The following is a 14,431-nucleotide window of genomic DNA, read 5'->3' as shown; positions in this document are numbered from 1 at the left end:
GATGTTAGATATGATATCTTCCATATATTTTATATAATTGAATCTGTATGTATTGTGAATACTATGATATGAATTGCCTCATTGATGACATAAAAGTCTTTCTAATCAAATATATTTTACTGAACAAAATATAAACGCAATATGTAAATTGTTGGTCCCATGTTTCATGAGCTAAAATAAAAGATCTCAGAAATGTTCAACATGCACAAAAAGCTGATTTTGTGTACAAATTTGTTTACGTCCATGTTAGTGAGCATTTCTCCTTTGCCAAGATAATCCATCCACCTAACAGGTGTGACATATCAAGAGCTGATTAAACAGCATGATCATTACAGAGGTGCACCTTGTGCTGGGGACAATAAAAGTCCACCCTAAAATGTGCAGTTTTGTCACACAACACAGTGCCACAGATCTCCCCAACAAATCTGTACAGAAAAGCTGAGATGATGAAAGCTGTCACGCCTTCTCCTGCTCTCCCTCCCTTGCCCAGCACTACGCACTCCTGCCACCATCATTACGCACACCTGCTCCCCTCGTCACGCGCATCAGCGATTCATTGCACTCACCTGGACTCAATCACTTGTGTTATTTCCTCCACTATATCTGTCTGTTCCCCAGCTCTGTTCCCCGCTTCAGCATTAATTGTTGTTTGTCGTTTTGTTACCCGGTTCTGAAGCTATTCCTGACCTTTTTCATGTCTGTGCTAAATTAAATGTTCACTCTCCGTACCTGCTTCTCATCTCCGGTGTCGGTTCTTACAAAAGCCTTGTTTTTTGGCTTCATAAGTGCAATACAATGTTCAAAGACCACCTTGTGTGGAGCTACACAGCCTTCTACCACTTCTTGAGCGCCCCGGTATATTGTTTGACCACTCTGATTAATGTGAAGCAACCTTTCACTGATAGGAATGGGCATTCTGCAACATTCTCTAGGGTTAAGTTACATTGGTTTTACCACACACACAATAACACACACACACACACACACACACACACACACACACACACACACACACACACACACACACACACACACACACACACACACACACACACACACACACACACCAGTTTACTGTCTCCTCTCCTACACCCCACCGCTCATCACACCCACTCTAATGAGGCAAACACACACAAGTACATTGGTGTAACCAGTTATTTTCCTCTGTGTCTCTGACTCTAGGGACTTTATTCCTTCTCCCCCTGTCCCCAGACAGCATGAGGCAACACCACAGGGCTTAACACACACACAAACACAAACACGCGCACACACACACACACACACACACAAACACACACACACACACACACACACACACACACACACACACACACACACACACACACACTAATCCTCACCACACACAACAGAGGCAAGGAATGTTGTGAATAGAATAAGAGAGAAATCAGACATATTGCTACAGGGTTACTTCATTTGGAAGAGTTCAATCTGGAGGGGGCACAGATGTACCATAGGTTTTAAGCCTTTGTCAGGCTATTGATGGAATTGTACAATAGCCTACACAGAGCTGTGCCTTTGCAGTAGTTTCGTTATAGTTTCATAACAGCAAAAGTAACATTCATATCATTGATAGGAGATGATGTATTGCTTTGTGGTCATTGTAGTTTATAGTATAGGCTACTGTTGTAAGCAACTTCATAAGCGACTCAAAGACTCCTACTCTTACATTATGCTGCACTAGAATGCAATCTATTCCATTAATAAAATATTTATAATTAAATGTAAATGCTGGTGATGATAAACAGACTGAATTGATTAGACTATATGAAGCTCGTTATATTTTTCACAGTGTGACGTAGCAGTCTAGTCCCGGGGCGCGCTGAAATATGTGTCCCGTCCCCTCCCAATATCAAAGGCTCAGCCAGCCACGCCAAAACATCGCTCCACCTAGTAGACTGTTGACTGGCACAGCACGCTTTCTGTCTCTCGCAGTCAGCTTCAGTTCCCCGCTTACTTCGCATTGAGAAGGTGTGTCGAACAGACGTTGAAAGAAAGTAAGGTAATATCAAGTGTGTGAGAGAGAGAGATCGACTTGTGTTGGTCGAATTCGTTCTCCCATCATGGAGATGCTTGGAGTGCCATTTGCGCTGGTTTGGGTGGTTCTGGGGCTGTCCTGCATTCTCGCTGGAAAAGGTAAGTGAAAACGAAAACTTGCTTATAGATTGTGATTCTGTATAGTGGGGCATTGATAGACGCGATCGTTGATTTCAAGAAGGATTTTCAGATGTTTCTTTACTATTTGAACTAAAGCTGTGCAATGGATTTTTTTTTAGAAAATAAGAGACATTCATGAAATTAATAATTCAACAGAAGCTTTCTTGATGTTTGATGCATTTCAGACAGCAGCCTACAGGCTACAAAATATGTTGTCGAGCCCCTTGGAAGTTACCAGCATTTTAGTTTAAAGGGGTTTCAAGGGTTGCAGTTTATTTATGCCATCACCAACCTTGGTAAAACAGCATATCATCTATTTGACTAGCTATCCATTTATCGTCAATAATTGGAGGGTGTGTGCTGCAAATGAGACGGCTATTTGCATTGATATTTATTAGGGATCCACATTAGCTGCTGCCAAGGATCCACATTAGCTGCTGCCAAGGATCCACATTAGCTGCTGCCAAGGGGTCCGAACATATTAAAGAACTTACATTACATATAAAGCAAAAGATCAAACACTACATCTTTATTACACCACTACATACCTACGATACAAAATGTTTAATACATACAACAATGTCACAATGTATGCATGTGCATGTGTCTGTACCTTTGTGTGTGTCTCTTCACAGTCCCCGTTGTTCCATAATGTGTATTTTTTACCTGTTTTTTAAAATATGTTTTTTTTAAATCTGATGCCATGGATAGGGAAGGACCTCATTGACCGTTCACACAGCACTCTGTCCAGCGCACTGGCGCTTGTAGACTAGGCTATAGTAGGCTAGTAGACATGAGCGGAGTATGGTAGTTAGGCTATTTGTAATAATGCCTTCTCGTATTCTCGCCTTCAAAGTACCGCAGAGTCATGTTGTCTAAAAAGGGCAAATCGGTGCACAGCGACTCTAATTGAGTCTCAAGGGTGACACTATGCCGAATTGGTTGGAAAATTACTGAATCAGAAAATTGTTAATTCAGAATGCATATTAGCCATTCAATTGGTCAGCTGAGAAAGGAACAACTGTAATTAAACAGTAATCATTACTCTGTTGTTAATGTAGTGATTTAGGGGTAACTGCTTAAGTGATGCTTGATCCAGCAACCTTGCAGCTTCAAGGTGAGTACACCGCTCATGTCAAAAAGGTCTAGCTAAACGTCTTGACAGAGCTCATATCCTCGCATATGTCTCCACTCCACTACAGCAATGTAATGTCAACGAGAAGGTGGATGTGACTGACCTTGAAATGAATCTGCAACTAGGATTGGAAGGACTTTACCGTGATTGTATTCTCGCTCCATCATATTGTATTTACTGTTTGTGACCTTATTGGCCTCAACATGTCAGGAGTAAGGAAAGAAAGACTCCTGAACTCTGTGTGTGTGTGTGTGTGTGTGTGTATGTGCGTGTGCGTGTGTGCGTGTGCGTGTGTGTGTGTGTGCGTGTGTGTGTGAGAGAGAGAAACATATGCTGTGTGTGTGTGAGAGAGAAACATATGCTGTGTGTGTGTGTTTGCGCGAGTGAAATAGAGAGATATATGAGAGTGTGATCACATTCCGCTGTGTGACAACCCGAAGACAAAGTCATGTGACTAAGATGTATCTTCTGGTACATAAGAAAGAACGTCCAAAACAGACATACACCACCACAGAAAAGAGAGTGGTAGAAAGACGAGAGTTAGAGAAAGTCAAGAGCGCTGAAAGAGAGAAAGAGAGAAAAACAGGGTCAGATTTATGAATGCCTTTTCAGGAGAGGCGCTACACTATCCGAGTGGCACATAAATTGTGTAGGTGAAGTGGAACGATTGAGCATAACTCAGGCTTTTCATGCGCGATTTAAGAACGCGGCAGTGCCTGGGAACTGTTCTGCCCACCTTCTCTCTCTCTCTCTCTCTCTGGCTCTTTCTCTCCTCCTCGCTCTTTCTCTCTCGCTCGCTCGGATGACGTCGTTGGGGAGGCAGATAGGCGGGGGGGGAAATGCCTCGAGATGGAGAACCGAGCTCTTTCAACCGCTCTCCACACTTGTCGTTCTCTCGCTTTATTTCGCTCTCAATCTCTCTATCTCTCTCGCTCTTTCGTTCTCTCCCTTTATTTCGCTATCTCTCTCTCTCTCTCTCTCTCTCTCTCTCTCTCTCTCTCTCTCTCTCTCTCAAGTGTCTTAATTTGAGATGTTTTTCTTCATTTCAAGGGCTTACTGGTCAGATGTAAATGTTAAATGTTTTGTCCTCTGTTTCTCTCTCTTTTTCTCTATCTGTTCTATTTTATCCCCCATCTTTTCATCTCTTCCCTCCTTCAATTCAATTCAATTCAAGGGGCTTTATTGGCATGGGAAACATGTGTTAACATTGCCAAAGCAAGTGAGGTAGATAATATACAAAAGTGAAATAAACAATAAAAATTAACAGTAAACATTACACATACAGAAGTTTCAAAACAATAAAGGCATTACAAATGTCATATACATATATATCTCATTTACCCTCTCCCCTTACCCTCTCCCTTACTCTCCTTTACCCTCTCCCTTACCCTCTCCCTTACTCTCCTTTACCCTCTCCCTTACTCTCCTTTACCCTCTCCCTTACTCTCCTTTACCCTCTCCCTTACTCTCCTTTACCCTCTCCCTTACTCTCCTTTACCCTCTCCCTTACTCTCCTTTACCCTCTCCCTTACTGTCCTTTACCCTCTCCCTTACTCTCCTTTACCCTCTCCCTTACTCTCCTTTACCCTCTCCCTTACCCTCTCCCTTACTCTCCTTTACCCTCTCCCTTACTCTCTCCCTTACTCTCCTTTACCCTCTCCCTTACTCTCCTTTACCCTCTCCCTTACTCTCCTTTACCCTCTCCCTTACTCTCCCTTACCCTCTCCCATACTCTCCTTTACCCTCTCCCTTACTCTCCTTTACCCTCTCCCTTACTCTCCCTTACCCTCTCCCTTACTCTCCTTTACCCTCTCCCTTACTCTCCCTTACCCTCTCCCTTACTCTCCTTTACCCTCTCCCTTACTCTCTCCCTTACTCTCCTTTACCCTCTCCCTTACCCTCTCCCTTACTCTCCTTTACCCTCTCCCTTACTCTCCTTTACCCTCTCCCTTACTCTCCTTTACCCTCTCCCTTACTCTCCTTTACCCTCTCCCTTACTCTCCTTTACCCTCTCCCTTACTGTCCTTTACCCTCTCCCTTACTCTTCTTTACCCTCTCCCTTACTCTCATTTACCCTCTCCCTTACCCTCTCCCTTACTCTCCTTTACCCTCTCCCTTACTCTCTCCCTTACTCTCCTTTACCCTCTCCCTTACTCTCCTTTACCCTCTCCCTTACTCTCCTTTACCCTCTCCCTTACTCTCCCTTACCCTCTCCCATACTCTCCTTTACCCTCTCCCTTACTCTCCCTTACCCTCTCCCTTACTCTCCCTTACCCTCTCCCTTACTCTCTTTTACCCTCTCCCTTACTCTCCTTTACCCTCTCCCTTACTCTCCTTTACCCTCTCCCTTACTCTCCTTTACCCTCTCCCTTACTCTCCTTTACCCTCTCCCTTACTCTCCCTTACCCTCTCCCATACTCTCCTTTACCCTCTCCCTTACTCTCCTTTACCCTCTCCCTTACTCTCCCTTACCCTCTCCCTTACTCTCCTTTACCCTCTCCCTTACTCTCCTTTACCCTCTCCCTTACTCTCCCTTACCCTCTCCCTTACTCTCCTTTACCCTCTCCCTTACTCTCTCCCTTACTCTCCTTTACCCTCTCCTTTACCCTCTCCCTTACTGTCCTTTACCCTCTCCCTTACTCTCCTTTACCCTCTCCCTTACTCTCCTTTACCCTCTCCCTTATTCTCCCTTACCCTCTCCCTTACTCTCCTTTACCCTCTCCCTTACTGTCCTTTACCCTCTCCCTTACTCTCCTTTACCCTCTCCCTTACTCTCTCCCTTACTCTCCTTTACCCTCTCCCTTACCCTCTCCCTTACTCTCCTTTACCCTCTCCCTTACTCTCCTTTACCCTCTCCCTTATTCTCCCTTACCCTCTCCCTTACTCTCCTTTACCCTCTCCCTTATTCTCCCTTACCCTCTCCCTTACTCTCCTTTACCCTCTCCCTTACTCTCCTTTACCCTCTCCCTTACTCTCCTTTACCCTCTCCCTTACTCTCCTTTACCCTCTCCCTTACTCTCCCTTACCCTCTCCCTTACTCTCCTTTACCCTCTCCCTTACTGTCCTTTACCCTCTCCCTTACTCTCCTTTACCCTCTCCCTTACTCTCCTTTACCCTCTCCCTTACTCTCCTTTACCCTCTCCCTTACTCTCCTTTACCCTCTCCCTTACTCTCCCTTACCCTCTCCCTTACTCTCCTTTACCCTCTCCCTTACTCTCCCTTACCCTCTCCCTTACTCTCCTTTACCCTCTCCCTTACTCTCCCTTACCCTCTCCCTTACTCTCCTTTACCCTCTCCCTTACTCTCCTTTACCCTCTCCCTTACTCTCCTTTACCCTCTCCCTTACTCTCCTTTACCCTCTCCCTTACTCTCCCTTACCCTCTCCCTTACTCTCCCTTACCCTCTCCCTTACTCTCCTTTACCCTCTCCTTTACCCTCTCCCTTACCCTCTCCCTTACTCTCCTTTACCCTCTCCCTTACTCTCCTTTACCCTCTCCCTTTCTCTTCCCGCCATCCCATGTCTTTGCGTAACATATTTGCTTGGTGTGCTGGTTTGTTAAGGGGACGTCAGGCCTTTGTTGAGCCGAACAGTTATGGAAATGAGCTGCTTCATTTAGGCGTTAATTACACAGCATGCCTCATTAGAGTGGCCATGATTAGGCGTGGGATGGAGAGGAAGAGCTGGTAAACTGGGATGGGATGGTGTGTGTACGTGCTTATGTGTGTGTGAGCGCCAGCTGGTCCGATAGCCCTGGTGGGTCCCTTTGGTCAGCACTGCTCAATCTGTGCTGAAAAAACATTTCATGCAGCATTGAGTTCTGACTCAGACACATTCCCACTCACACACACACTCACACACATCGCTGCACCCTCCACCCCCTACACAAACCATTTCCCCAATCTATCCATCCTCCACCAATGGCAAGTTGTCAGCAGACAAGCCCACTCAATTACAGTAGGGCGCTGCTCTGGAGGACTGGCATATCCCAGCAAGCCGTTCCACTCTATAGACGGAGTGTACTCTAAAGAGAGAGAGACAGAGAGAGAGAGCAGGAGAAAGAGAGGGAGGGAGTGCATCCGTTATGTCCGTGTCGGTGTGTGTGTGTGTGTGTGTGTGTGTGTGTGTGTGTGTGTGTGTGTGTGTGTGTGTGTGTGTGTGTGTGTGTGTGTGTGTGTGTGCGAAGCCGCCAAGCAGACTGAGTTTACAGAGAGGGAACACTACACTAGACATGGAGCCACCACTCTGGCAGCTAAGCTTTGCTCGATAGGTGAATTGATTTCTTGTAATGTGTGTTAGTAATGTGTGTTAGTCTGTACAGTATTTAGACAGTATTTTGTGTGAGGTGTGCCTGCAAGAATGAACAGTATGTGCTTATCAGAGAGAGATAGAGAGAGAGAGAGAGTTTGTTAGAAAGTAAACTTGTCTGTGAGAGAAAGAGAGAGAGAGATTCTTCAGGACATTGTTTCTCCACCTGGGAGGGAGAGGAACAGACTGCAGCTGCAATCACACCTGCAGTCAGCTAGCTAGGGGCTTTATTGGCATGGGAAACATGTGTTAACATTGCCAAAGCAAGTGAGGTAGATATTATACAAAAGTGAAATAAACAATACAATTATTAAACAATACAATATATAAATTAACAGTAAACATTACACATATAGTTAAAGTACACAAGTACCCAAACCTTCCATAACAAAGCCATCACCTACAGAGAGATGAACCTGGAGAAGAGTCCCCTAAGCAAGCTGGTCCTGGGGCTCTGTTCACAAACACACCCCACAGAGCCCCAGGACAGAAGCACAATTAGACCCAACCAAATCATGAGAAAACTAAAAGATAATTACTTGACACATTGGAAAGAATTAACAAAAAAACAGAGCAAACTAGAATGCTATTTGGCCCTAAACAGAGAGTACACAGTGGCAGAATACCTGTCCACTGTGACTGACCCAAACTTAAGGAATGCTTTGACTATGTACAGACTTAGTGAGCATAGCCTTGCTATTGAGAAAGGTGTTCTACATTGTACACGGAGGATATTTTTGCAGAATTCTGCATGCAGAGTCTCAATTTCGTGTTTTTCCCATTTTGTGAAGTCTTGGTTGGTGAGCGGACCCCAGACCTCACAACTGTAAAGGGCAATGGGCCAGATCCTAATTGGTATGTTGAAATGTATGTTCCTTTTGATGGCATAGAAGGCACTTCTTGCCTTGTCTCTCAGATCGTTCACAGCTTTGTGGAAGTTACCTGTGGCGCTGATTTTTAGGCCAAGGTATGTATCGTTTTTTTGTGTGCTCTAGGTTAATGGTGTTTAGATGGAATTTGTAATTGTGGTCCTGGCGACGGGACCTTTTTTAGAACACCATTAGTTTAGTATTACTGAGATTTACTGTCAGGGCCCAGGTCTGTCAGAATCTGTGCAGAAGATCTAGGTGCTGCTGTAGGCCCTCCTTGGTTGGTGACAGAAGCACCAGATCATCAGCAAACAGTAGACATTTGACTTCAGATTCTAGTAGGGTGAGGCCGGGTGCTGCAGACTTTTCTAGTGCCCGCGCCAATTTGTTGATATATATGTTGAAGAGGGTGGGGCTTAAGCTGCATCCCTGTCTCACCCCACGACCCTGTGTGAAGAAATGTGTGTTTTTTTGCCAATTTTAACCGCACACTGGTTGTTTGTGTACATGGATTTTATAATGTCGTATGTTTTACCCGCTATGCCACTTTCCATCAATTTGTATAGCAGACCCTCATGCCAAATTGAGTCAAAGGCTTTTTTGAAATCAACAAAGCATGAGAAGACTTTGCCTTTGTTTTGGTTTGTTTGGATGTCAATTAGGGTGTGTAGGGTGAATACATGGTCTGTTGTACGGTAATTTGGTAAAAAGCCAATTTGACATTTGCTCAGTACATTGTTTTCATTGAGGAAATGTACAAGTCTGCTGTTAACGATAGTGCAGAGGATTTTCCCAAGGTTACTATTGACGCATATTCCATGGTAGTTGTTGGGGTCATATTTGTCTCCACTTTTGTGGATTGGGGTGATCAGTCCTTGGTTCCAAATATTGGGGAAGATACCAGAGCTAAGGATGATGTTAAAGAGTTAGTTTTAGTATAGCCAATTGGAATTTGTTGTCTGTATATTTGATCATTTCATTAAGGATGCCATCAACACCACAGGCCTTTTTGGGTTGGAGGGTTTTTATTTTATCCTGTAACTCGTTCAAGGTAATTGGAGAATCCAGTGGGTTCTGGTAGTCTTTAATAGTTGATTCTAAGACTTGTATTTGATCATGTGTATGTTTTTGCTCTTTATTCTTTGTTATAGAGCCAAAAAGATTGGAGAAGTGGTTTACCCATACATCTCCATTTTGGATAGATAATTCTTTGTGTTGTTGTTTGTTTAGTGTTTTCCAATTTTCCCAGAAGTGGTTAGAGTCTATGGATTCTTCAATTACATTGAGCTGATTTCTGACGTGCTGTTCCTTCTTTTTCCGTAGTGTATTTCTGTATTGTTTTAGTGATTCACCATAGTGAAGGCGTAGACTCAGGTTTTCCGGGTCTCTATGTTTTTGGTTGGAAAGGTTCCTCAATTTCTTTCTTAGATTTTTGCATTCCTCATCAAACCTTTTGTCATTGTTGTTCATTTTCTTCGGTTTTCTATTTGAGATTTTTAGATTTGATAGGGAAGCTGAGAGGTCAAATATACTGTTAAGATTTTCTACTGCCAAGTTTACACCTTCACTATTGCAGTGGAATGTTTTACCCAGGAAATTGTCTAGAAGGGATTGAATTTGTTGTTGCCTAATTGTTTTTTGGTAGGTTTCCAAACTAAATTCCATCCATCTATAGCATTTCTTAATGTTCCTCGCTCTCTCTCTCTCTCTCTCTCTCTCTCTCTCTCTCTCTCTCTCTCTCTCTCTCTCGCTCTCTCTCTCTCTCTCTCTCTCTCTCACTCTCTCTCTCTCTCTCTCTCTCTCTCTCTCTCTCTCTCTCTCTCTCTCTCTCTCTCTCTCTCTCTCTCTCTCTCTCTCTAGCTATGTAGCCCCTCGCCTCCCCACTGCTATCTATTTCTCTAGACCTCAAACAGTGAAGAAAGGGATGTACCAAGCTGTTTTTAATTACAGTTCCAACATAAACCTATTAGCATGAAAATGGCTATGCGTGTGCATATGCATATCAGTGAGTGCGTGTGTGTATCAGTGAGAGAGATAGACATTGAAATAGTGTGTGTGTAGGGTGTGTGTGGGTAGGGTGTTTGTAGGGTGTGTATGTGTGTAGGGTGTGTGTATGTGTGTGTCTGTAGGGTGTGTGTGTAGGTGTGTGTGTGTGTGTGTAGGTGTATGTGTGTGTGTAGGGTGTGTCTGTATAGGGGTGTGTAGGGCAGGGGTTTAGGGGGTTGACACGACCAACTACAAAGGAAGAACTTGAGAGAAATAGAACTAAAACAGAACTAAAAAGAAGTACACCAGAAGAGATGCTCTGAGTATGTGATAGATGGGAGAAAGAGAGCTAGACAGGGTGTGTGAGGGAGAGAGAGGGTGTGTGAGGGAGAGAGAGGATGTGTGATGGGGAGAGAGGGTGTGTGAGGGAGTCAGAGGGTGTGTGAGGGAGACAGAGGGTGTGTGAGGGAGAGAGAGGGTGTGTGAGGGAGAGAGAGAGGGTGTGTGACAGGGAGAGAGAGGGTGTGTGAGGAGAGAGAGGGTGTGTGAGGGAGAGAGAGAGGGTGTGTGAGGGAGAGAGAGAGGGTGTGTGAGAGAGAGAGAGAGGGTGTGTGATGGGGAGAGAGAGGGTGTGTGAGGGAGAGAGAGGGTGTGTGAGGGAGACAGAGGGTGTGTGAGGGAGAGAGAGAGGGTGTGTGAGGGAGAGAGAGGGTGTGTGACGGGGAGAGAGAGGGTGTGTGACGGGGAGAGAGAGGGTGTGTGAGGGAGAGAGAGAGGGTGTGTGACGGGGAGAGAGAGGGTGTGTACAAACGCACACTTGGTTCACCTGAAGCTACGTTCACAGCTTGGGGAGCGATGGACCACAGCGGGGTGGAAAAATTTAAAGCGTGCCCCCATAAAAAGGAAGTATTAATTTTAATGATGCGTCTGACAGTCAAAGGCGTTATCTTCCTCTCTATTCTCTCTCCCTATCTCCCCCTCTCTCTCTATCCCTTCTCTCTCCCTATCTCCCCCTCTCTCTCTATCCCTTCTCTCTCCCTATCTCCCCCTCTCTCTCTATCCCTTCTCTCTCCCTATCTCCCCCTCTCTCTCTATCCCTTCTCTCTCCCTATCTCCCCCTCTCTCTCTATCCCTTCTCTCTCCCTATCTCCCCCTCTCTCTCTATCCCTTCTCTCTCCCTATCTCCCCCTCTCTCTCTATCCCTTCTCTCTCCCTATCTCCCCCCTTCTCTCTATCCCTTCTCTCTCCCTATCTCCCCCTCTCTCTCTATCCCTTCTCTCTCCCTATCTCCCCCTCTCTCTCTATCCCTTCTCTCTCCCTATCTCCCCCTCTCTCTATCCCTTCTCTCTTTCTACCCTGCAGCGACACATTTGATTTGGTTTAAATGTGTCGGCACAAATGTGGCTGTTTCTCTGTCAGACAATTGTCATATTTTAGACGTTGCTCATCTGAATGGAGCAGCCAGCTTCAACAAGAATGAAATTTGCCGTACTACAAAGCAGTTTTCCTCCCTATCCTCCACCTTTCAGTCAGTCAGACCTCACTATCCTCCACCTCTCTCCTTGTCTCTCTTTCTTTCTCTCCCCATCTCTTTCAGTCAGTCAGACCTCCCTATCCTCCACCTCTCTCCTTGTCTCTCTTTCTTTCTATCCCCATCTCTTTCAGTCAGTCAGACCTCCCTATCCTCCACCTCTCTCCTTGTCTCTCTTTCTTTCTCTCCCCATCTCTTTCAGTCAGTCAGACCTCCCTATCCTCCACCTCTCTCCTTGTCTCTCTTTCTTTCTCTCCCCATCTCTTTCAGTCAGTCAGACCTCCCTATCCTCCACCTCTCTCCTTGTCTCTCTTTCTTTCTATCCCCATCTCTTTCAGTCAGTCAGACCTCCCTATCCTCCACCTCTCTCCTTGTCTCTCTTTCTTTCTATCCCCATCTCTTTCAGTCAGTCAGACCTCCCTATCCTCCACCTCTCTCCTTGTCTCTCTTTCTTTCTATCCCCATCTCTTTCAGTCAGTCAAACCTCCCTATCCTCCACCTCTCTCCTTGTCTCTCTTTCCTTCTATCCCCATCTCTTTCAGTCAGTCAGACCTCCCTATCCTCCACCTCTCTCCTTGTCTCTCTTTCTTTCTCTCCCCATCTCTTTCAGTCAGTCAAACCTCCCTATCCTCCACCTCTCTCCTTGTCTCTCTTTCCTTCTATCCCCATCTCTTTCAGTCAGTCAGACCTCCCTATCCTCCACCTCTCTCCTTGTCTCTCTTTCCTTCTATCCCCATCTCTTTCAGTCAGTCAGACCTCCCTACCCTCTGTCTAATTCTGCACATTGGCCACAAGGTGTGGTGGTCTTAGATTAACTGAGGTTACTGTCATTTGCTGGATCTTGGCTTCCTTATACATTGAGTGTACATGACAGACTGAACAGGTGAATCCAGGTGAAAGCTATGATCCTTTATTGATGTCACTTTGATGTCACTTTATTGATGTCACTTGTTAAATCAATCTGTGTAGATGAAGTGGAGGAGACAGGAAAAATAAGGATTTTTAAGCCTTGAGACAATTGAGACATGGATTGTGAATGTGTGCCATTCAGAGGGTGAATGGACAAGACAAAATATTTAAGTGCCTTTGAACGGGGTGTGGTGGTAGGTGCCAGGTGCACCAATTTGTGTGAAGAACGGTCGACCACCCAAAGGACATCCAGCCAACTTGGCAAAACTGTGGGAAGCATTGGAATCAACATGGGCCAGCATCCCTGTGGAACGTTTTTGACACCTTGTAGAGTCCATGCCCCGACGAATTGAGGCTGTTCTGAGGGCAAAAGGGGGTGCAACTCAATATTAGGAAAGTGTTGTTAATGTTTTGTACACTCAGTGTGTGTGTTACCTCTCTCCTAGAGCTCCTCTTTGGTCCTGAATCCCTCATTTAACCTGATTCTATGTCTATGGTTTGACCTGTATTCTAATGTAACATGACCTTGTTTCTGCATGTTATGGAGTGGAGGAAGATAGACACTCCAGGGGCTTGATAAAATAGTCTGAACTGAACACCTAACTAAAGGGCCCAGGAGTGTGTGTGTGTGTGCATTCGTCTGTATGCATGTGAGTGTGCACGTGTGTGTGAGAGAGACTAACGCACGAGTGTGGTTCTCCTAACTACCTCCGTTACACCTGCGTACAGTTTTGACAGGCTCGGTGCTAACTAAGGCCTTTTAATAAACCATCCATCTGCCACGAGCCTGATCACAGCTTTGTGACTAATTAGCCTCTCTTCATTAAGAGCACGTCGTAAGCAGACCTTGGATTTCTGAGCAAGCTGTCCTGAAATGTCACAATGCTACTGCAGTTCTCTCTATAGTGTAGGATTTCTGAGCATGCTGTCCTGAAATGTCACAATGCTACTGCAGTTCTCTCTATAGTGTAGGGTCTAATGCTAACTTGAGGTGTAGACATGTGCATTAAATGATTGTGTAAAATGGGTATTGATGTCAATGGGAGTTTGATGTTAAGCATGTTTGAAGTTAGTTTTATATACATGTTAGGACCTGTATATGTGGGACAGGTGACCGTATAATGTGATTTACATGTACAGTTGAAGTCGGAAGTTTACATACACCTTAGCCAAATACATTTAAACTCAGTTTTTCACAATTCCTGACATTTAATCCTTGTAAAAATTCCCTGTCTTAGGTCAGTTAGGATCACCACTTTATTTTAAGAATGTGAAATGTCAGAATAATAGTAGAGAGAATCATTTATTTCAGCTTTTATTTATTTCATCACATTCCCAGTGGGTCAGAGGTTTACATACTCTCAATTAGTATTTGGTGGCATTGCCTTTAAATTGTTTACCTTGGGTCAAACGTTTCGGGTAGCCTTCCACAAGCTTCCCACAAGTTGGGTGCATTTTGGCCCATTCCTCCTGACAGAGCTGGTGTAACTGAGTCAGGTTTGTACGCCTCCTTGCTCGCA

General features: G+C 44.9%; 1 protein-coding gene across 1 annotated transcript in view; it reads left to right on the top strand.

Moving 5' to 3' along the window:
* The first annotated feature begins 1,888 nt into the window (after nucleotides 1-1,888).
* LOC139375954 (calsyntenin-2-like) overlaps nucleotides 1,889-14,431 on the top strand; it is a 265,000-nt gene continuing 252,457 nt past the window's right edge. The window contains exon 1 of the mRNA XM_071117937.1: nucleotides 1,889-2,154. Coding sequence (XP_070974038.1) covers nucleotides 2,082-2,154 — 73 coding nt within the window. The 5' untranslated portion in view covers nucleotides 1,889-2,081. The remainder of the gene's footprint in view (nucleotides 2,155-14,431) is intronic.

The sequence above is a fragment of the Oncorhynchus clarkii genome, chromosome 20, assembly GCF_045791955.1.
Source record: "Oncorhynchus clarkii lewisi isolate Uvic-CL-2024 chromosome 20, UVic_Ocla_1.0, whole genome shotgun sequence".
In the NCBI taxonomy this organism is placed as follows: domain Eukaryota; kingdom Metazoa; phylum Chordata; class Actinopteri; order Salmoniformes; family Salmonidae; genus Oncorhynchus; species Oncorhynchus clarkii.
This window is presented reverse-complemented; position numbering and strand designations above follow the sequence as displayed.